This window comes from Mytilus galloprovincialis, chromosome 10 (genome assembly GCF_965363235.1).
Source record: "Mytilus galloprovincialis chromosome 10, xbMytGall1.hap1.1, whole genome shotgun sequence".
Taxonomy (NCBI): domain Eukaryota; kingdom Metazoa; phylum Mollusca; class Bivalvia; order Mytilida; family Mytilidae; genus Mytilus; species Mytilus galloprovincialis.
In genome coordinates, this window is record NC_134847.1 from 80,281,840 (window position 1) to 80,307,823 (window position 25,984).

Here is a 25,984-nt window from a genome sequence, read left to right on the forward strand (position 1 = left end):
TTCAAAATATCCATTTCATTATTCAAAATTGACTATTTCTTAATTTTCATGCGTATTTCGACATTTAAGTCCTGTAATATGCGTTGCGGAACATGTTGACTATATACATTTGTTCCTCTCGTTATAAGCTTTCGAATGAGGTATGAAGTTTATCTATAATTAGGGGCTAAAGGATCGCAGCAGTCCATTCCATTATTCAAAATATCCATTTCATTATTCAAAATTGGCGATTTTCTTATTTTCACGCGAATTTCGACATTTAAGTCCTGTAATATGCGTTGCGGAACATCTTGACTATATACATTTTGTTCCTCTCGTTATAAGCTTTCCAATGAGGTACAAGTTTTATCTATAATTTGGGGTTGAAGGATCGCAGCAGTCCATTCCATTATTCAAAATATCCATTTCATTATTCAAAATTGGCTATTTCTTAACTTTCACGCGTATTTCGACATTTAAGTCGTCTAATATGCGTTGCGGAATATGTTGACTATATACATTTTGTTCCTCTCGTTATAAGCTTTCGAATTAGGTATAAATTTTATCTATAATTAGGGGCTTAAGGTTCGCAGCAGTCCATTCCATTATTCAAAATATCCATTTCATTATTCAAAATTGGCTATAATTTCTTAACTTTCACGCGTATTTCGACATTTAAGTCCTGTAATATGCGTTGCAGAACATGTTGACTATATACATTTTGTTCCTCTCGTTATAAGCTTTTGAATTAGGTATAAAGTTTATCTATAACTAGGGGCTAAAGGGTCGCAGCAGTCCATTCCATTATTCAAAATATCCATTTCATTATTCAAAATTGACTATTTCTTAATTTTCATGCGTATTTCGACATTTAAGTCCTGTAATATGCGTTGCGGAACATGTTGACTATATACATTTTGTTCCTCTCGTTATAAGCTTTCGAATGAGGTATGAAGTTTATCTATAATTAGGGGCTAAAGGATCGCAGCAGTCCATTCCATTATTCAAAATATCCATTTCATTATTCAAAATTGGCGATTTTCTTATTTTCACGCGAATTTCGACATTTAAGTCCTGTAATATGCGTTGCGGAACATCTTGACTATATACATTTTGTTCCTCTCGTTATAAGCTTTCCAATGAGGTACAAGTTTTATCTATAATTTGGGGTTGAAGGGTCGCAGCAGTCCATTCCATTATTCAAAATATCCATTTCATTATTCAAAATTGGCTATTTCTTAACTTTCACGCGTATTTCGACATTTAAGTCCTGTAATATGCGTTGCGGAACATGTTGACTATATACATTATGTTCCTCTCGTTATAAGCTTTCGAATTGGGTATAAGGTTTATCTATAATTAGGGGCTAAAAGGTCGCGGCAGTCAATTCCATTATTCAAAATTGGCTATTTCTTAACTTTCACGCGTATTTCGACATTTAAGTCCTGTAATATGCGTTGCGGAACATGTTGACTATATACATTTTGTTCCTCTCGTTATAAGCTTTCGAATGAGGTATAAGTTTTATCTATAATTAGTGGCTTAAGGGTCGCAGCAGTCCATTCCATTATTCAAAATATCCATTTCATTATTCAAAATTGGCTATTTCTTAACTTTCACGCGTATTTCGACATTTAAGTCCTCTATTATGCGTTGCGGAATATGTTGACTATATACATTTTGTTCCTCTCGTTATAAGCTTTCGAATGAGGTATAAGTTTTATCTATAATAAGGGGTTGAAGGGTCGCAGCAGTCCATTCCATTATTCAAAATATCCATTTCATTATTCAAAATTGGCTATTTCTTAACTTTCACGCGTATTTCGACATTTAAGTCCTCTAATATACGTTGCGGAATATGTTGACTATAAACATTTTGTTCCTCTCGTTATAAGCTTTTGAATTAGGTATAAATTTTATCTATAATTAGGGGCTTAAGGGTCGCAGCAGTCCATTCCATTATTCAAAATATCCATTTCATTATTCAAAATTGGCTATTTCTTAACTTTCACGCGTATTTCGACATTTAAGTCCTCTAATATGCGTTGCGGAACATGTTGACTATATACATTTTGTTCCTCTCGTTATAAGCTTTTGAATTAGGTATAAAGATTATCTATAATTAGTGGCTAAAGGGTCGCAGCAGTCCATTCCATTATTCAAAATATCCATTTCATTATTCAAAATTGGCTATTTCTTGACTTTCACGCGTATTTCGACATTTAAGTCCTGTAATATGCGTTGCGGAACATCTTGACTATATACATTTTGTTCCTCTCGTTATAAGCTTTCCAATGAGGTATAAGTTTTATCTATAATTTGGGGTTGAAGGATCGCAGCAGTCCATTCCATTATTCAAAATATCCATTTCATTATTCAAAATTGGCTATTTCTTAACTTTCACGCGTATTTCGACATTTAAGTCCTGTAATATGCGTTGCGGAACATCTTGACTATATACATTTTGTTCCTCTCGTTATAAGCTTTCCAATGAGGTATAAGTTTTATCTATAATTTTGGGTTGAAGGGTCGCAGCAGTCCATTCCATTATTCAAAATATCCATTTCATTATTCAAAATTGGCTATTTCTTAACTTTCACGCGTATTTCGACATTTAAGTCCTGTAATATGCGTTGCGGAACATGTTGACTATCTACATTTTGTTCCTCTCGTTATAAGCTTTTGAATAAGGTATAAAGTTTATCTATAATTAGGGGCTAAAGGGTCGCAGCAGTCCATTCCATTATTCAAAATGTCCATTTCATTATTCAAAATTGGCTATTTCTTAACTTTCACGCGTATTTCGACATTTAAGACCTGTAATATGCGTTGCGGAACATGTTGACTATATACATTTTGTTCCTCTCGTTATAAGTTTTCGAATTATGTATAAATGTTATCTATAATTAGGGGCTAAAGGGTCGCAGCAGTCCATTCCATTATTCAAAATATCCATTTCATTATTCAAAATTGGCTATTTCTTAACTTTCACGCGTATTTCGACATTTAAGTCCTGTAATATGCGTTGCGGAACATGTTAACTATATACATTATGTTCCTCTCGTTATAAGCTTTCGAATTGGGTATAAGGTTTATCTATAATTAGGGGCTAAAAGGTCGCGGCAGTCCATTCCATTATTCAAAATATCCATTTCATTATTCAAAATTGGCTATTTCTTAACTTTCACGCGTATTTCGACATTTAAGTCCTGTAATATGCGTTGCGGAACATGTTGACTATCTACATTTTGTTCCTCTCGTTATAAGCTTTCGAATTAGGTATAAATTTTATCTATAATTAGGGGCTTAAGGGTCGCAGCAGTCCATTCCATTATTCCAAATATCCATTTCATTATTCAAAATTGGCTATTTCTTAACTTTCACGCGTATCTCGACATTTAAGTCCTCTAATATGCGTTGCGGAACATGTTGACTATCTACATTTTGTTCCTCTCGTTATAAGCTTTCGAATGAGGTATAAAGTTTATCTATAATTAGGGGCAAAAGGGTCGCAGCAGTCCATTCCATTATTCAAAATATCCATTTCATTATTCAAAATTGGCTATTTCTTAACTTTCACGCGTATTTCGACATTTAAGTCCTCTAATATGCGTTGCGGAACATGTTGACTATATACATTTTGTTCCTCTCGTTATAAGTTTTCGAATGAGGTATAAGGTTTATCTATAATTAGGGGTTAAAGGGTTTCAGCAGTCCATTCCATTATTCAAAATATCCATTTCATTATTCAAAATTGGCTAACATGTTTAACCCTGCTGAATTATTTATGTATGTGTCTGTCCCAATTCAGGAGTCTGTAATTTAGTGGTTGTCATTTGTCTATGTGTTACATATTAGTTTTTCGTTCATTTTGTAAAATAGATAAGGCCGTTAGTTGTTTACATTGTCTTATTGGGGCCTTTTATAGCTGACTATGCGGTATGGGCTTTGCTCATTGTTGTAGGCTGTACGGTGAGCTATAGTTGTTGATGTCTGTGTCATTTTGGTCTTTTGTGGATGTTTGTCTCATTGACAATAATACCACATCTTCCTTTTTATATTTCCTCATTTTTATGCATATTGTTGCATTTAGGTCGTCCCTAAACCCTCTTATGGTCATTGCAAATCAAAATGTAGCTATAGTGTCACGGTCAAATTTTTTTATATTTTTTTCACTATTCACCGGTTCAATTTGAATAATGAAACATAAACCATTTCATTATTCATTATTCATTTTTCAATATTGATATAGTGAATAATGAACTATTTCATTATTCATTATTGAATAATGAATAATGAACTATGAATAATGGACGTACTTCAGCCCGGTCTTTTACGTCCAGGGTCAAATATTTCACACATATTTATGACGGCCAATATATTTACATACCGTGTGGTGTCAGAAAAATTTCGAATAGGAACGTTTATCATTCATGTTTTTCTATGCCACATTCTCACGTCATGGCCATTGACAACACTTTTGAATTGTCTGATGTATATTTTCTAAACTGTGAGCGTTAAATATGAAAATGAATCCAAATGTGTATGTAGAGACTAGGATCCTCTCAACATATCATATCCTTTACGTTTATACCAATATATTTTTTAACAGGATAAATTGGTGACATGCCGAAAGTCACCGTTTTACCCCGGACACTAACACTACATGTATATCTACATGCCGCCATCATATTGATGACTGTATACAAATGGTCGTATAACACCCCACATCAAAACACAAATAGAATGGCAGTGATACATTGTGTTTTAATATTTTGTATAGTAATTTTGATAGGATGTTCTTTTGGTGTGGTGTCTACTATCAAAAAATGTTAAACAAACCATTTGTCTTAAAAAGAAATTGATTGAATGCTAGATGGTTGCATAACGTCCAGTGGCAAACATTTCATGCATGTTAAGGATAAGAAAAAATTAGAAAAGAATACAATCGATAGGTTTTTTTTTTAGGCTGTCAAAGGGAGGGGGGGGGGGGGGGGGGGTACGGTAGGTAAATATCGACGGTAACTGGAAAAGGAAGATTTTTTTGGATAATAGCAAAGTTGGCCTTGCAACAGATCACCTACGGACCCAGTAAAGGAGTCGGACATTAACCACTTTCTGAATTCTGTTTATTGTGTCCTTGTTAATTGTTTGAATAACTTCAAGAAATTTCTTTTCCATCTTTCTCCCCCATGTACAAATAAAATTAAGACGTTTGTGTCTGTATTATTCAAAGGTCTGTTCATATAGACTATGGCAATGTGCTTGCAGTAAGTTACAAAAAATAAATGTGTCCATAGAGCACAAATGATGCCCCCGCTTGCATATCATATAAAGTTTTAACTTTAGGGACATTAATGAAAAACGTTAAAAGTGCCGCTACACACATTTGTACTTGGTCTGAGTTTTGTGGTAATAAGTATTGTGTATAAGTCTAAGAACATTTGGTTGATGCTAACCTAAGTTGTAGAACAGAAAAAAGATCATCAATTTTTCCATTTGTAAACAGGCATAACTCTAGAACGGTAAAAATGACACCACCAAAATTCAAACATGATCTGTATTTTGTTGTAATAAGCATTGTGTATAAGTGTCATAATATTTGAATAAGCAAACTAAAGTTACAGAATGGAATTGAAAAAATAATGCAATTTTTATGTTTACAAAAGGGTATAACTTAGGAACAATAAAATTGACGGCACCCAATTTCAAATTTGATCTGATTTATGTGGTAAGAAACATCGTGTATAAGTTTCATAAAATTTGATTGAGGCAATCTTAAGTTAAAGAACGGAAACAAAAAAGTAATAATTTTCACCATTTGTAAAGGTCCATTTATATAACCCTAGAATGGTTAAAGTGAAATCACAAATATTCAGACTTAATCCGTGTTTTGTGGTAATTAAATTGGCAGTTATATGGACGGACGTACGGACAGATGATCACCCGACATTTTCATGCCTCCTCAATGTTTTTTTACATAAGCTATATGTCTTATTGTGATCATGCACACTAATATGTTTGAATTGGTTTTGTTCACTGTTGAAGTCCGTATTTACGGTGACTTATTATAGTTGTCAACTTATATGTTCATTTGTCTCTGGTGGAGAGTTTTCTCATCGGCAATCATACCACATTTTTCTTATTTTTAGCTCACCTGGCCCGAAGGGCCAAGTGAGCTTTTCTAATCACTTGGCGTCCGTCGTCTGTCGTCCGGCGTCGTCTGTTAACTTTTACAATAATCTTCTCCTCTGAAACTACTGGGCCAAATTTAAACAAACTTGGCCACAATCATCATTGGGATATTTAATTAAAAAGATTGTCCGGTGACCCGTCCAGCAAACAAAGATGGCCGCCATGGCTTAAAATAAAACATAGGGGTAAACTGTAGATTTTGACAAATGTAACTTAACTTGTCCACAATCATCATAAGAATATTTAGTTTAAAAAATGTGTCCGACAACCCTGCCTGCGAACCAAGATGACAGACATGGCTAAAAATAGTACATAGGGGAAAATGCAGTTTTTGGTTTATATCTCTGAAACTAAAGCAAAAAAGAAATCTGACTGGTGGCAAACATGTTTATCAGATTTAGATATATCTGCCCTGAAATTTTGAGACAAATCCGACAACCAGTTGTCCCTGAGTTAGTAACTTTACCTAAATTTTGTAGTTTTTTGCTATTATCTTAGATATTATTATAGTATCTAATAATATCTTCAACTGTAAATTATGATTTTAATCTTATTTTACATGATTTCCAAATCATCAGTTAATACAGGTGAGCGACACAGGCTCTTTAGAGCCTCTAGTTAGTCTTCAAAATAGAAAATGGCACATTGACATACATAAAGTTTACTAATATTAAGGCAAATAACAAACATAAGCATATTATGTGTTCAGTACAATATTACGATACGATATGGTCAATTGATATAAGTGATGATTTTTTTCCTCATCGCCAGACAATATGTTCTTTTTTATTTGGAAAATGAAAACAAATACTGCATGGAACTGCAATTGGTTTAAACAGTTTTTACTTGTAATTAATTCAAATAGTACAACTGAATAAAAAAATTGTAAAGATTTGACTACCGACCAGGATATCCGGATTTACATGTCTCTGTATTGTATTTAAAACGCAATATATTTATAAAAAGAATAAAAGTGTTTACTCCCCAATTACATAAGAAAACAGTATCTAGATAATCGCAGCTTTGAGTTTTCCTTTTATGTCGTTTTATATTTAAATCCTCAGTACATATATAGAAAATAGAAGTGTTTCATTTTTATGTTTGCATACTAAGACGAAGGAAGTTAACTTTGGTGCGTTGTGATTGGATAAATGAGTATAATGCTTTTTTTCCTAAACACCTAAAAATCTTTAAAAAAAACATGTAAAGGGTTTTGATCGTTGATAAAATAATGCCAATGACACCGGGTTGTTAAAGATAACACGAGAAAATGACCATGGAAAGCTGCTACTTTATCATCATTTGGTCTGGCAATCATACCACAGCTTCTTAATGTTATCTTGACATTTGAATTATATTTCTAAAACTAGATCCCGAGTAGGAGGGAATCACACCGAAAGACACAAGTTTCGGAAGTATATTTAGTAAGGGACATATCATTCGGCACACACACTTAACAACGGACATAACACGGTCTTGTAGTTCTTGCAGCTACTGAAAGCTAGCTTTTGTATGTTTGCATAAATTTATACGTATAATAAAGACTATATATATACATACCTTGAAAATTAGAAAAATAAAAAACACAAATGAACAGTAACATAATTTAATATTTTAACGAGTATTTGAAAACAAGATTTAACAATTACTGAGATCCTGAGTTAGTGAAGACGAACAATTGTCAGAACGTTATGTAGAGCACTTGTATAGATACAATTTGTCTTGGATAAAACTGTCACTTTAATTGTATCATACGATTCCAGATGGACAACTTCTTGTAGATGTATCGGTACAGCCATTCCTGCGGGAATCTTCATTCTTTGACAATTGTCATTCCTGTTATATCTAATGCATGGTATTATTGTCACTAGATCACCACTGGGAAACGAATGAGTGTCAGCACTTAAAGTCACTTGTACATAGTAATCACCACTCTCTAATACTGAAATGGAATTGTTTGATTTGTTATAACTATAAATTGTTTTCAAAGGTCTACTACCTTTGTGCTGTTTCCATGGTAATACTTTATCAGTAGCGGGCTCAAATTCGTCCACATCAAGTTCATATTTGGCCACAGACGACCTAACTCTCGACGGTTCATTCCGATGTTCATATACAAGCGGCGCCGCCGTAGCTCCAAAGTTACTCAACTCCTGGTTTTGATTGTCATAGTTCGTATTACTAAGTATAGAAAAAGTCAAATAAGATAAAGACGCTATCACCGAAACACAGAATATCACAGCAAATGACAAAGTCAAACAAAAACAACGTTTTGATGTCTTCTTTCTCTTTCTTATTTCTTTGTCATCCGAATAGTCTTTGTATGCAATGCATGTACATTGCGAGCACGAAAATGATACTATAAAGTCTTTGGTATCCCTATCCTCGTCCATAATGAATTTCTTTTTCTCGCCGGGTTCACAAGAACTATCTTCTTTGAATTTCGATGATTTTTTGGTACTTTCACAATTCTCATTGTTATTTGTATCCTCAGTCGTGGGATCGTAATTATCACATTTGCATACTGTGTTATCCTGACCTTTTGTTTCCACGCCTTTTTCCATGGTCTTATTCAAAGTCGTAGATTCTTCTTCTACTGGACTTGGCATTTTGTTCATTTGGACTGACGGAAAACTGCCAACTAATCTCTTTAATATACCATACGTGTGGGTTTTCATAAGTTTTATTTTTAGATCATTACGCCTTTGTGATTTCGGGTCACAATTTCTCGGTAACAAGTGTATACATATCGGTAGTTATTCGCTACGCGTATTTTCCAATAGGTTTTACCTATATTGTATATTTTTACAAATGGTATTTAAATCTTGTTTATTATTTATTAGATATATATATATACACACATGTAGCATTATTTATGAATTTGACAAAAAAATAAACAAATATAGCCTATAGCGTGTTAAATAATCTATTGTATGATATACTGCAGTAACACTTGTTATCACATTTGACTGACACAACAAGGTCAGGAACGTCCGCTCCTTTATCTAAAATACATCTTACGAAATTTCATTCATGAATTTATATATATATATTCACAGGTAATGTTATTTTATCAGCGTATACATGAGTACAAGTTTATTAATGAAAAATTTCGTTGTCTTTTAGTACAAATAAATTAAATAAATTTTGCAATTCTAAAAAGATCTAAAAAGTGTAAGAATAAAATAACTAGAGGCTCCAAGAGCCTGTGTCGCTCACCTTGGTCTATGCGAATATTAAACAAAGGAAGCAGATGTATTCATGACAAAATTGTGTTTTGGTGATGGTGATGTGTATGTACATCTTACTTTACTGAACATTCTTGCTGCTTTCAATCATCTCTATCTATAATGAACTTGGCCCAGTAGTTTCAGTGGAAAATATGTTGGTAAAAATTTACAAATTTTATGAAAATGGTAAAAAATTGACTATAAAGGACAATAACTCCTTAGGGGTCAATTGACCATATTTCGGTCATGTTGATTTATTTGTAAATCTTAAAACTTTGCTACCAGCAGCCCACTAACTGAATGTCCGATTTATCTGAAAATTTCAGGGCAGATAGATCTTGATCTGATAAACAATTTTACCCCTAATCAGATTTTCACTAAATGCTTTGGTTTTTGAGTTATAAGCCAAAAACTGCATTTTACCCCTATGTTCTATTTTTAACCGTGGCGGCCAGGTCAACGGACAAATTTTTTAAATAAGATACCCCCAAGTTGATTGTGGCCAAGTTTGGATTAATTGGCCCAGTAGTTTCAGAGGAGAAGATTTTTGTAAAAGATTACTAAGATTTACGAAAAATGGTTAAAAAATGACTATAAAGGGCAATAACTCCTAAAGGGGTCAACTGACCATTTAGGTCATGTTGACTTATTTGTAAATCTTACTTTGCTGAACATTATTGCTGTTTACAGTTTATCTCTATCTATGATAATATTCAAGATAATAATAACCAAAAACAGCAAAATTTCCTAAAAAAATTAACAACTCAGGGGCAGCAACCCAACAACGGGTTGTCCGATTCATCTGAAAATTTCAGGGCAGATAGATCTTGACATGATAATTATTTTACCCATATCAGATTTGCTCTAAATGCTTTGATTTTTGAGTTATAAGCCAAGAACTGCATTTAACCCCCTATGTTCTATTTTTAACCGTGGCGGCCATCTTGGTTGGATGGCCAGGTCACCGGACACAATTTTTAAAACTAAATACCCCAAAGATGATTGTGGCCAAGTTTGGAATAATTTGGCCCAGTAGTTTCAGAGGAGAAGATTTTTGTAAAAGTTAACAGACGACGCCGGACGACGGACGCAAAGTGATGGGAAAAGCTCACTTGGCCCTTGATAAAAATAGGGATCAATACAAATAGTTTTGTCTGCAGATAAACTAGCCCCTCAATATTCTACCCAGGGAATTTACAAAATATTGTAACCCTTCATATCTAGGACTACCCTCCTCTCTTTCTCCGACCGGTGTACGAATAAGTATTTATAAATTATAATGCTTGAATGAGAATAGAGCTTTACAATAGAGCAGACAGTGATTGTCTTTACCTCGGGCCGTTCACTCCATAGTGGGTGTAACATTAAGTTGACGTAAAGGATGATATATGTTTGATAATTCGAGATAAGTAAATATAATAATTTACCACCATCCAACGTGAATAATCAGCTATTTTTAATTTCGGCTCCGTGACATTTCATAAAACAAATGTTACTTTTAATTCAAATTTCATGAGGACTTTTTTGACTGAGTTATTAATAGCATGATCATTGATATAATTATTATAAAATTAAGGAATTACATGGATAGTTACCCCACGAAACACGTGGTGTATTTGATTTATAATGTTTTAGATGGATAAACGGCAATGTCTAAAATTAAACTTTTATGAATTCTTTATTTAAACAATTACACGTGATATTTGAAGACGATTTGATATTTTATTTAACATTTGCATATTTAAGTTCTCTCTGAATTAGTTATTAAGCTGGCCCACACCGGTATTTTATTTAACATTTGCATGTTGTAGATTTCTGTGAATTAATTATTAAGCTGGCACACTAAGGTATTGATATTGCTTCGTCCTTGGTACAGTTATGAACTTTAGGAATTTGATCGACTAACCAGGAAGACATCCAATTTAATAAATGCACATGCTTAAAAACCGACCATTCAAGACCCTCTAGGTCTTTTAAAAAAATCCTCATCATCTTCCGTTCTGCAGAAACAATCTAATGTATATCCTCTGTTTTTTATTATTGTTTATGGTAATCTTATTATAAAACATTCAAATACAACTTTGTGACTTGTTTACATGCATATTTACAAAATTCCCATAACTGATATATGATGGTTTTATTCTCTTCAATGTATGGAATATACGTAATCTAAAAGTCAGCAGCACTCAAATGCGACACAAATTTTAGCGATATATATAGATAATTTAAATTGTGTATGATTTCAATTAAAAATATTTAAAAAGTATTCAGTGTTCCAGTATTTTTACGTTAACATTGCATTGTATGTATTCTGATATTTATGAATAGTTGATGTGACTAGAAAAAATAACAAAATTAAAAATGCATTGACTAAAAAAAATGTTCACAATTGAATTATTTCATTACGTTGAAGATTCCCTGGATTGGCTGAAATGAGCTTGATAATTTAACTATTTAGCTAATTTCCTAATATCTTATTTAAAATGTGTGACGATTTTCAGTACCTACGTCAGTCTTTGAGTTTCGAAATAATTTTTAGGATTAACATTTTTTTGCCCTTTCCATCTGAATAGTAAAGGATCATTAAATACAATAATTGAGTAATTTATCGGTTGATGCCGTCAACATACTAAGTTGCTTTCGTAGCAGCGTGGGAGGTATTTTAAAGAGCCATTTTTTTAGTATAAGTCCGGAAAATATATTAACGAATTGATAAACGCAATCACTTGCTATCTATTGCATTTTGCTATTAGTACATCAGAAAATAATTACCCTTCCAGTGCATCTGTATTCACATGATTTCTGTTATGTTTTGTGCATTTGTATAAATTTATGCATGCCAACACTTTATTTTTTATATGGCCTCCATTAACTGATAGGTTTTGATTTCCCCACCCCGTATGAGACATTGTTTTAGTTTAAATGAGAAAGACGAAAAAAAAGTAATTGGTTAATAATTATACAAGATTTTGTTATAGAGCTATAACTAATTATGCCTTTCAAAATATGACTTTCCGTTTTAAATTTTCCTTGGAGTTCATTATGTTTAATATTTTTATTCCATTGTATTTTTGCTTTATTATTTTCATGATAATTACACAAAATATTGCTTACTTTTCAACCAAAGCAATTTGGGAATTCTTTTAAATGGTGAAAGATGATCAAACTTGCCATTTGTATACTCTATCAACTTTTCATCCGTATTTCAAAGAAGACATGTTTTACTTCACAAAATACGCTATCTAAATATGGTAATTGTTATGTAACAATAGGGTGACTAACTACATGCCTTTACTGTTATATCGGATATGACGAAGATAAAAAGTCCATTCACACAATTTAAGTATGTGGGAGTAATAATAAGGTCCTGATTTTTCTGTAAACCAGTCTTTTAATATTATTTTTTTTTTTTTTAAATTTGAGTAACAATTAAATATGCTGTTTCAAACTCCAGTTCTGCTCATTCTTTTACTTGATAGAAATTTTTGGATATATTAATTTGTAGCTTTACATAAATGATTACAGACTTGGTTGCAGAATATCAGAAATCAAATTCGTTGGTTATTCCCACATGTTCCACTGTTTGATGGCAGCAAAATTAGCAACAACAACAAAAAACATGATATCAAATTGAAAATCTTCGGCAAAACTAGCAAAAAAATAAACTAGCAAAAAAATAAAGAAGAATAAACGATATGTGCTTGGCCCAGGTCAGAATTATTTTCGATGTTTGCAGATTTCTCTCCATGATTTTAATTTATCTTTTAAAATATGTGTTCTATATCAGTTGGACATGTGGTTATCTTGTTTAAATCTATCAATACCACTTCCGAAATTTATAGCTTAAGTACTTGTTGTAATTTTTTTTTAAATTTTAATATCGTTATTTATTTTACCTCATTTATGATGGATCTAGGGACACGAATATGATAACCTTAATATATATTTTTATGTACCTCGACACGGGAGCGTTGGTTTAATTTTTCATGTTGCTAGAGTAAGGAGTATGATAACATTTAGTATTATTTCTAAAATTGAAATATGCCTTCATATGGTTTCCTGTTGGTCCGCATTTTATGTTGCTAGAGACCTTACTCTGTTAACCTGTGGGTCTGAATTGTGTTATGGAGTAGAACTTTTTATAATCATTCAGTCTAATTTGTGAGATGGGTATATATTTTAATATAATCTTTGGGTCTAATTTGTGATATGGCTAGATACCTTATCTTTGCATCTATTCTATCATTACTATGATATTTTGGTTTTGTTTGTAATGTTGCAATGTCGACATATGTCCTTATTCGAAGTTGATAGTAACAAACACCGAGAAAGGGATATCAAGCCTAAGGAATAAACTCTTTGGCTAAAAACGTTTTTATTCCACCTAAGTAGCTATTAAGTTTTGTCTATTATATAAGTGCAAAACAGATGACTTTTCAGTTATAACCATGTCTCGGAACCATGTACTTAATTTTATAGAAACTTCATCTTTTCAATTAATGATACTTCAAGTGTAACGTGAATCCATTATTCCGTCACATTAGTATGAATATATATATATATATATCATCATATATACTGTGTACGCACTATGTACTCTAATCAATAAGTGATTCGTGATCTACATGTATTGTTAAATAGGTCACAAAATATTTGACTGTTCTCCGGGTTTTCCAAAATTTTAACTGGTTTCTAGACTAATTAACATATATATGCGAAGTTATTTATAATTTAACAATTAGTTCCCTCAATTTGCTTTGTTTAAATCACATGGTAAAATATAATGTTTGCTGTTTGAAAAATATGCATAGTCAGCATTTTCATCGAACAATCAGCTATATACATTGTTGCATGCTAAACAAATTGGATTGACGTTGGAGTACCTAGTCCTGTTAGTATTTTGTATAATTATAAGGAACAAGAGAGTTATAATGAATGAGAGATAGTTTTCTTAACCTTCCTATATCTTCAATTTATATGCATGCAGCCGATGAATACTTTTAGTACATCTTGCACTTCGCCCATCCATGACTTTACAACTTTTCCATATAACGGACGTTGCTGTTTACCAGAACCTAATTGATCTCTAACCGTAGATGTACACATGCTACACCGTATTATAATGTGGTATACTGTAAGAACAGAACTCTCAGTGTCAGTCGGGTTTTTATCGGGAAATATACTGAATAGCTTTGTTACGTTACATGTAAGCTTATTGTAATTTTTATTAATAATTATGTTCTAATGTTTCATTGCAAGCACTGTTAGAAACGTATTCTACCTGAAATTACTTATAATGAAGTTTAGTAGGGAATTTATACCTGTAGTATCGTAACATATATAATAATTGATGAATAACAGAACACTATCTTTTGATTGATTTGAATCCATCATTTTAATAATTACATTTCTTCACGTTGTGTGCATAGTAATGTTAAAATGGAACATTTACTTTTAGAATATTTAAGTTTGCACTTAGTAAGACAAACAAAATTGCATTTTTATATCACTAGAACAACAGAGACACATTGTTTACCGCCGTCAAAAACCATGTATTTTTTGTTTGAAAATTCAAATGTATTGAACTTCTTTCAGCCATTGTTATACCAAAGATAGTAGAATCATAAATAGTAAAAGAAACCATCAAATTGGTTTTTAGATTTTTAACCTAATCTTAGATTACAAATTTAAAAACAACATCCTATTACATGTACGAAGGTTTATAGTTACAAATGTCATAATATTCATGCTAAATTGCAAAAGTTTTAAATGTATATAAAAGGTACTTTTTCTAAACTTAATAACCCTTTAAATTATATCTCCAAAATAAATCACTTGGAATATCCCATTTTTCAAGGACGACGGATGATTGACGATGTTCAAAGCCATGAAGTTTGAATTGATGGTTCAATGCCTATAGAAAATATTGGCCAGGTATATTTGCTTGTTCATCTTTAGACGTCTGATGCCTGGTGGATAGTTGAAACGTGGCAATCATACCACATCTTCTTATTTTAAGACAGTTTTAAAAAATAGGTATACTTTCTTAAAAAAAAAGTGTTTTCTGATGAAGCTATGTCCTATGTTTAATTTTTGGTTCATTCCATATTTTGAACTGGAAATTGTCTGTGTCATTTGTTCTCTTGTGGATAGTCTTATTACAACCATACCACATCTACCTATTTTATTAGACTGATGGTCGATGGCTTGTTGTTATATGTATAACATTAAGGGGTAATATCAATTGCATTTCAGGTATTCTGATCTCTCTTTCAGATACTTTTTGATTCAATTAATTGCTTCCCGAATTCCTTATACCACACACATGGAAGACCCTGTTTTGGTTGAACGAACTCCAAGTATAGATCTTATAGATCTGAAGTAAACGTTACTGGAAACATTTAAAACAAACCAAATTGACGATTTGCATTTCAAAAAACCAGATTATCCCGCTCTCTTTGTGCTTGTATTTTTTTCCTCGAATGAAGCAGAAAAATTCTGCTTTGAAACCTATAAAAATGTCAACAATGAAAACAAGATAGATAAGTGATTCGCAAAGGAACTGCATATCACACAAATAACAGGATGTTGTTAAACGATTAACTGCATGACTTAAAAATATTTGGTTTCTGCTTCTGATTCGTCAAGTAGTGATTTCATTGCATTAACAAAACAGTCTGTATGGTATATCTACATATGGTGAATTTTACAATATACTATATAAGTATAAATAAAGGCAACAGTAGTATACCGCTTTTCGAAATTCATAAATCGATTGAGAAAAAAACCAAATACGGGTTACAAACTGAAACTGAGGTAAACGCATTAAATATAAGAGAACTACGACACAACAGAAACACAACATTCAAATGTAACACACACAGAAACGAACTATTATAATATAACATGGCCATTTTCCTGACTTGGTACAGGACATTCAAAAAAAAAATGGTGGGTTGAAACTGGTTTTGTGACATGCCAAACCTCCCGCTTTAATGGCAATGTAAAATGTAACATTAAACTGATACCAGATATTTAATAAATATCACAATAACATAGATATACACGTCTGAATACTGGTTTAACTGCATGTAAATATACCTTACGGAACGAATGATATTGTTTACATCTTGCATGGTATTTTTTTATCCTTTCAGGAACTTCTTTGGTAGCTATATATATTATTATGTAAGATTAATGTTTGCATGTTATGATATTCCAGAATATCATTGATAGTCGCATAAATACAATTATATAAATTGTAAATTAGTTTAGTACAGTTATTTATACGACCAGAATTTGGATATAAAAATATTATGCTTTTCCTGTTAGTAGTCATGTTTATTTTATAAAAAATAGTCATAACTTTAAAGTTTTAAAACATTTAAAATAGTTGCAAAGGAATTTTTAAACAAACATAAAGTATGCTGAACTTGAATCTTTTAAATGACCTTGACACAAATGTGTTAATATTAGAGTCGATTCAATAAGTCGAATATCTTTAAATGTAAGCTTTATTTTTAGATATTTGAATTTGACCAAGTTAATGATTCTATAGAATTCCAAACTGATTTGTATACGTTTATTATTGCGATTTGTCATTTTGGACTAAAACGCGACTTTAAATTTTAGCGATATTGAGAAAAATCCTGTATAATTCATATAAAAAATTTCAAAATGCGAGTTTAAATTATTGCGATTACAATCCTGTCGCATATTTCGCAATAATAAAAACATCGCAATTGTCTACATTGCAAAGATGATGATCAAAATGATTTCGTTACTTAGTTATATGGTCACATTCAAGAATAAGAAAAATTTCACATTATTCAATCTGCACTCTCATCATGAGCAAAGTTAATCTCAGATAATTTTTCTATGGTGTTAGGTCCCTTATGATCACATTGATAGCTCTTCATAGATTTAACTCTTATGATTGATTGGCTTTCAAGTGTCTGGGTTTGGACGTTTCTGATGTAATATATCAAAAGAAGCTCAAGGGACGCACGAATTTATTAATAATGTCATTTTCATTTTCATGTTTGAACCTAGAAATAAATTCAAACCAGTACAGATTCTCATCTTTATTTGAAAATTCATACGTACAACGTATAAAAAACTACAAATTTGATAAATAACAGAAGTGTCTGAATGCGTGGATGTGTGCAATTTAGTATTTCAAAATGAACAATGTTGACGTATGCAATACCATTCATTTATGTGATATACTAATATTCATTAATTGGAAACATCCAATAATTACATAATTTGCATAATATTGGATGATAAGAAAATTTTACATTTTCCATACTGTTAATGTATTAACTGAAGAAGACCGGTATAATATGTTCTTGTTCGTAAACGAAATCCAGAAAGTGTCTCCTGTAGACAGATAGTGAATTTCCTGTATATATATCGGAATGTCTATATTTTCTGTCAACACGACTCGATTGCACCTTTCATGCTTTCCACTACCAAAACGTATGCATACCAATGATTTTGTCAACTTTCGTGTTACATATGTTCCAACATTAAGCGACAAATTTATAGAATATAGACCTGGTTTTCTTACAGAAAATGTATTATTCCGATTGTTAAAATCAACTAATATATTATCCTTAGTTATCCACTTTGCTCCATTTAAAGAGGCGCTTTTATCCTCAAAACGACTGTCATAAAAATCAAGTTCAAAGGTACCACTGCTAAATTGGTCCTTCTTATTGTCAGTTAATTGAGATGCATTGCTCGACTGAAAGTCGGTGCTAGACTGAATATTTTTATCATTTTCCAGTATTTGTCTATGAACAATATAACATATAACTGTAGGTATTGTCAGTGCTGCTAAAATCACAACCACTATCGATATTTTATACAAATGTTTCCGCTTAATACTACGTTTTTCTATCTTCTTATGACTTTGACCTACTTCGCTTTGAAGTTGTTTACAATAAATATCTTCGCAATCTCCTGTTAAATCTATGCAGTTGCTTGGTTTAGAATTGCTGTAAAGTTTTTCACAATGAATGTTCATGACATTTTCAACTGTATCTTTCGAAGGTTTGTTTTTGTAAGCTATTATGGTTCTGTTCGGTTTATGACCACCATGATTTTCAATCTGTTGACAATTGCACTTGTTACCAATGCCGGAATAACTAAAGTTATCTTCATAACCATTTGTTGATTTTGTTTTATCTTCATTTAACGTTTCATTTTCAATATAAAACTGCTGACAGTCTTTCGAAACTGTCATGTCGATGTCTTGCCTGTGAACATGACCATCTAGTGTGCCAGCCATTTGTAGTTCTCTGGATTTAACAATATATTGAAATGATGATTTACCTTTAAAATGTTTATCTTATGTTTCAATGTTAGACTAGTTGTGCACTATTTGAAATTAAATATGTTTAGATCTCCTGAGATCAGGTTAATTTGTCATCTTTATCTTCAGTATCACGCGAATAATGAAAAAAAGAAGCAAGTTTTCTTTTAAATAGACAGCGTGGCTTTTCATTTTATCTTTAAATGGACAAATCCTTATACATAACGAAACGTATTGTTCTTCTTGTGTAAGTAGGCAAGTATTACGTCTATATTTCCTAAAAGATTGCATTGTAAAACCGACACTCTTAATAGATTTAGTAGGAAGAAGATACTTATAAAATAATATCCAATTATAATGATATACTATTGTTAGTTTTAGTGAAAAGGACCAGAGTCCATTAACGAATGATATGCAGTTTTATGATTCACTTCCTGCATTCCCTTGGGCTATTTATCTTGTAGAATACCCTTGTCGAACAGACGTGTCAGGAACTTCTAAAATTAGTTCTTGTCAGGGATAATGCTAAATTTGTACAACCTTCTATTTTAAATATATCGGGATGTTTATACAGTAAGCCTTGAATAAATATTAACTCTACAAATGCAAATACATTTTGTAGAACTTCCTGGATTGCACATAAGCAAACAGATGCATATAACTGATTATAGTGAAAAGGAATACGTTCGATTATTTTTGTTACTTTTACGGTGACGAAAACATTGAAGCATATTTGATTTATTCTACGTACAACTGAAACAAGATGAAGGAAAATGAATGTAAAATAATCAAAAGAACAATTGTCCGTGTACCTCGACAAGGTGTTCTAATAATATACGGTATGCAAATGCATACCTTATTTGACGAGGGCTTCAATTTTTCATTTAAAACTTTTCATTTTAAGCAACAACTTTATAACAACACATGCGTATAGAGTATATTCAAGTTTATACGATATTCAGAGATAAACGTACTATTTTCTTAAATTTTAAGAATCATTATTAAACCATTGTGCGTCCCTGAAAATTCATAAAGTAAAATCACAAAAATACTGAACTCAGAGTAAAATTCCAAAAGGAAAATTTAAAATCAAATGGCAAAATTAAAAGCTCAAACTCATCAATCGACAAACGATAAAAACTGACTTGGAACAGGCATTTTCTTAGAAAAATGGTGGATTAAACCTGATGTTATAGCCAGTTACACCTCACAATTGTATGACAGTCGCACAGTCTTCAGACATTTACACATTCATATTATCTTAACATAATGTGTACAGTTACACATTCATAAACGAAATAATGCATCAATGCTAAGTATACTGTAAGAAATAATATCATAAATGAATTTAGTAAAAATCCACTTAAAAAGAATGGTCCGTGATACTGTTCAACCACTTCAAATAGATATCCCTATTTTGAGATATTTACCGCGTTTCAAAGCCCTCGCTTTAATATGACTGTTTACTCCAGTTCAAACTTATCCAGAGGCGGATTTAGGGGAAGGGGGCAGGGGCGGGCCCCCTTTTTTGGGAACAAATTTGGTTGCTTATATAGGGAATCATTGAAGCGTGAATGGAGCGGGCCCCCTCTTAAGTCAGTCAGTGGGCCCCCACTTATGTAAATTTCTGGATCCGCCACTATTATCCATCAATAAACAAAACAAACATCGCCATTAAAAACTAGAGGTACTACAAGCAGTGCGAATAACATAATACCCCGCATATTTCAAAGTCCAAGACCTAATAAGGGAAACCCGTAATATATTTCGAACAATCAATGCATAGTATAACATAGTCAAAGAAAGTTTCATTAAGTAGTACTTATGATCAGGGACTTAGATGAAAATGATAGACATGTGTAGTTTGGTGTGAAATTCAGAGTGAAAGTCCAAGACATCTCAAAGTTAATCTAAAACATCATTCGGATAAAGAATGAAATAAGAGGTGTTCAATCAAACAAAAGGATAAACGTTCGAACAGAATGACTGATTCTCTCATCATTACATACCAAACTACAAGAAAAGCGTGGATATAAAAGAAGACTAAATCAGCGATGTTTCACCAAAACTGCTTAAAACAGCGAATTGTTAACTAAAAATAATTTTAACTTAATAGATTAATGAAAAATTGTAAATAAAACAAATGTTAATGTTCAGATTATGGAATTTGAAATAAAAAATAGGCACATCAACGTTTTGGTTTTTTGAATCCATGGATGAAACTAATACAATTTAAGGAAACCTGACCCCACTCTTTGGTCACACATTGCATCTTGAATCTTGAAAAATACAATCAATTTAGTAGTTATTCTTGTAATTCATATGGATTGATGCAAATACTGTACTTTTTATTAGTATTTTGTGGTAAACTATTTACATAATGCATCCTGGTATCTATGATGAGTTTATTTGAAACTGATATATTCAAAGATGACAAAATGAAATAATTGAAATATTCCATTTTGATGTTGTATTGATTGTCTGATCTCACTAAGATTTTAATGTTAAAGTCATACATTGTTTTCTTGACGACTTCATAGCATAATTCCTTAATATAGCATCTCTGTAATGTATATTGATTTTCAGAGTAGCTGTCTAATGATTTCGCCTCTATCAATTTATATAAAAACATATCTGCATTAGCAATTCAATGCGACATTCGTCCTGAATATGTAGAACAATAATACAAGTTGAGAATAAATCAATCGTCATAGCTTACGGTAGAATTTATGGTTGTGGAGTTACAATGTAAGATTAAACAAAACAATGTAAGATTGAACAAAACAATGTAAAATTGAATAACACAATGTAAGATTAAACAAAGGAACATCGGAAAGCAGTCTCCTTAGTACTATGTAGACACAATAACAATTACCTGGATGTGATATATTGTATCTACTAGACGTACTTTCTATTATAATTTTCTTTTCTTTCAGACTTTGGTCTGAGTAATGTTTTCTACGGTGACTCCTCCTTGGTAACACAGTGTGGTTCACCAGCATACGCAGCACCAGAGATATTCAGTAATCAGAAGTATGGACCAGCAGTGGATATCTGGAGTGTGTATGTATCTTTGCTTCATTTACTTTTTATTGTCTCAATTGTAAAAGAGAAAAGATGAGGGGTACACCATATAACATGTCCCCTAAAAAAAAGATTTTTGGTCACTGTATTTATTTATTATCTTTCAATTTGCTTCTATCCTTTTTTCTATAATTTATCTATATGCCTTTTAGTGTTGACTTGTTATATGTCTATATGCCTTTAGGTGTTTCTCTGTTATAATGACGTGGCTCTGTACTTATACATCCCGTCATTGTGTTATTGTGCCATGGTAAATGTTTGATTATAAACTTGTAACGTAATTTTATATACCTATCATAAAAATACTGAACTCCGATGAAAAATCAAATTGGAAATTTTTGCTAATCAAATGGCAAAATCTAAAGCTAATACACATCAAACGAATGACAACAACTGTCATACTCCGGACTTGGTACAGACTTTTACATATTCATTCAGACAAATAAAAAAATACTATAACTCGGTATTAAGATGATCAACAATGTGAGTACTAAATATATATACTTTAAGACCATCGTGTATTATTTGTGAAGTTTATACGGGATATTTATCACCAAGATATTGGTAATTCCGATGAAATTTTTTAGAGAAAGGACAAGACGTTCTTTGACATACTCCTGGTTCATTAACTTTCGGCTCAGACACTGGTGACGTTTTACACAGTCTGAGTATGAGCTGCAAGCTCTTGATTACGGAATATTAAGTGCGCCTTTCAAGTTAACCTTCGATGATAATTGGAATTTTGCCTTTTTTAATGTCATACAGCCATAAAAAGAGGATGGGATTTTGGATGGGTAAAATAAGACATTATCGTGTTCATCTGTGGTTGTTCATCTATTCAATACGGGTAAATGAAACCCAACTCTGGTGCCTTGATCTTGGTATGGTAAGCTGACACGTCCGAACAACATTATTGCATCGTATATTCGTCATGAACGGATTAGTCCAAATACCCACTCTAAGGAATCGTCAGCATGTGAAATAAATAGAAAAATAAATTCAAAAAATATTTTTGGAGCACCCCACCATTTGATATGTCTTAGGGAACCAAAAGGTCGGAAGAATCTGTCGGTGCGAGCTGATGTGTCTAAACCTATTTCATATGCCACTGTGTGGTGACAAACAATCTATAAAACCACCTTCAAGAACTACAAAATATTTTGCAATGTTTATATCAGCAAATTACGAATTTTGTTTTCATTTTGGAATGATCGGTTTGTTGCCTTCAATATGTGGGTGAGTCAAAATAGCCATTCACCAAATGCCTGACTGACCACAGGAGTTATATTACTAAGAATCCACTCTTTCAGTTAGTTTAGCTATTTTTTCCCAGTCAGCTATGCAACACCTCCAAGTTAGCTAACACTTAATCATCGAAATGTCATCAACAGGACGAACAAGCAGTTTTCGTTCAAGATTGTGTTCATAAATCAATATATATTTACACAAAATTTTGGGATGTATAAGTGAATAGCCACGTCTTTTTGTTTAGTGTTTGATAAAAGAAATTTCATTAAAGCAGTCAATTTGTTGATCCGAAATATTTGTCAATACCTCATTATCTTTTATTACGTGACCTGTTTTGAAATCATGTATAGAACAAAATAGACCAATATCATATTCAAATATCAACACGAAGTCTTCAAATCTTTAACATTCTTTTTAATAATAGACCAGAGTAATGAGAAAATTGTCCCAAAATTTCCCTTCACAATATATATCACATAAAAATAAATATACGTGATGAATAACAAATGTCACAAATTTATACAAATCTAGGTCGGTGACATTTTTCCTTGAGAGGTATAACCTTGCAATTGAATACGAAAACTCACATATCCTATCGTATTGAAGGTATACATTCTTGCGCATTGTGGTACATTTTGTATCAGGAAGTGCAGCATGTATAAATAGATCTGAACCAATAGGATCTCTACATTACAGCCTAGTTTCTTGTTATTACGTAATCAAATAGTTTTTACATACATATTAAAATAGAACTTTTCAGAATTGAACGCACAAGAATGATATTTCATGAATGAAGAAATTTGGCAATCTATGTGAAGCATGTACTTATTTTGAGAAACCCCTGTTTATATTTTATTTTTATTTTAAGTTAAAATTTGAGGTTAATAGAGAGGTCAAAGGTATCAAAGTCTCTTTGGTAACCTAATTGTCGAAAATAAACTGAAAACGCCTGGCAAAAAAGAAATAACATCAAACAACAAACAACAGTATGCAAAACACAATATAGAATATTGAAAACTAAGGAACACGAACCCCAACACAAATAGGAGTGATCTCTGGTACTCTGGAAATCTAATAAAAATAATCAATATTTGAAGACAATTTTTGACCTTATTATTAGAACTCGACTAAACTGATTTACAATATATTTCCGTTTGTATACAATTCTTCGTGCCAGTCTGGTATGATACCAATTCACAGGTAATCTATATTTTTATGGTAATTGTCAAATATCATAAATACAACGTGACAGTTCTAAATGCAATTTGAAAAATCGATAAAAGGCCAAGAACCTATAAGTTATTATAATTATCAGTATTGCACTATTTTGACCGTTTTGCACCTCTTATTGGTACCACAGATGCACGAGGTAACACATCTGAAAATTTGCTGTGCACTTTGACAATAAGAAGTGCATTCAAAAAGCTGCTGTACAAGATAGCTTAACAATTGCTTTAATAGTAAATTGTAAAATAATGCAGTAGTGATAGACGGTTACACGATCTAGTTTAAATTAAAAAATGATAGATTGGATCAGAAAGTCTCATCGTACAAACATTCATATACTGGTCGTTGTATGTTTTTTGTGAACTTGATCTGAACTCATATAGTAATACACAAGCATAAATAAGCTAATACGGCTTATCATCTGGATAGTAATTAGATTTAAGAACATGAAATATGAGTGCCAATGAGACTACTCTCCATTCATGTCTAAATATGTAACAGTAAACAATTAATGGTCAAAGTACGGTCTTCAACACGGAGCATTGGCCACTTCATCATTGAAGAAAATATCGGTTCCCTGATAAATTTAATAAACATGTCATTTGACTAAAACATATCGAGTACATATGAAGATTAATGAAAAGCTTTATTGTTCTAAATGTTTTGTTTTCTTTTCAGGTTAACTCGTTTTGATTTAAATAAAATATCAAAAGATAAAACAAATCGAATGAAATACAATATAAAAGTTTGTTTTATGACGATGCGTTATGATAAACACAATTTTATAATGGGCTACTGGAAGATGTTAGTTGTTTCGCTGCGGTTTGCAAGAGTTGTCGACTATTATATTTTTTGTGTGTGCATCTCTCTGTGATCAGTGTCTTGCGTGTGTTTGTGGTGTTTTTCTGTCACGTAGTGTTATTATTTTATATTACCTATATGTTTCAGCATTGTAAATTAAGCGGGTGATTTGGCTAGATATTTAAGTTCAGCCGGCCATTTTTTCTTCAAAGGTCCTCGACCAAGTCAGGAATAGGACAGTTGTTATTAAATAGTTTGTGTCTATGTATGTTGGCGTTAGTTTTTTGTTGCATTTTAGTGTTCCTGTTTTTGCTTTGCTTTTCTCCTGTAGTTGATGTGTTCCCTTCGGTTTTAGTTTGTAACCGGGATATATTTATCTTTCAATCGATTTTTTACTTTTGAACACCGCTATACTACTGTTGCCGCTATCTATCACAAAATTTTTGGCAATAATACTGCGACATAAAACAGCTGGCTGCTTAAATTCTTGTTTTGGTATGTTTGGTCTTTTTTTCTTTCTCTCTATTTTTCATGCTTTTTAAAAGAGGGACGAAAGATACCAAAGGGACAGTCAAACTCATAAATCTAAAACAAACTGACAACGCCATGGCTAAAAATAAAAAAAGACAAACAGAAAAACAATAGTACACACGACACAACATAGAAAACTAAAGAATAAACAACACGAACCCCACCAAAAACTAGGGGTGATCTCAGGTGCTCCGGAAGGGTAAGCAGATCCTGCTCCACATGTGGCACCCGTCGTGTTGCTTAAGTGATTACAAATCCGGTAAATAGTCTAATTCGGTAGGTCATATTCATGAAAGGGAAGGGGGTTGTAGTTACGACGTAAGGAACATATCCGATATCATTTGTGAAACGGTTATTCCATAACGGTTAA

General features: G+C 32.1%; 1 protein-coding gene across 1 annotated transcript in view; it reads left to right on the forward strand.

Annotated features, from left to right (window-relative positions):
• LOC143048529 (uncharacterized) overlaps positions 1-25,984 on the forward strand; it is a 147,432-nt gene that overhangs the window by 110,025 nt on the left and 11,423 nt on the right. Inside the window, exon 5 of the mRNA XM_076222236.1 lies at positions 21,660-21,786. Coding sequence (XP_076078351.1) covers positions 21,660-21,786 — 127 coding nt within the window. The remainder of the gene's footprint in view (positions 1-21,659; positions 21,787-25,984) is intronic.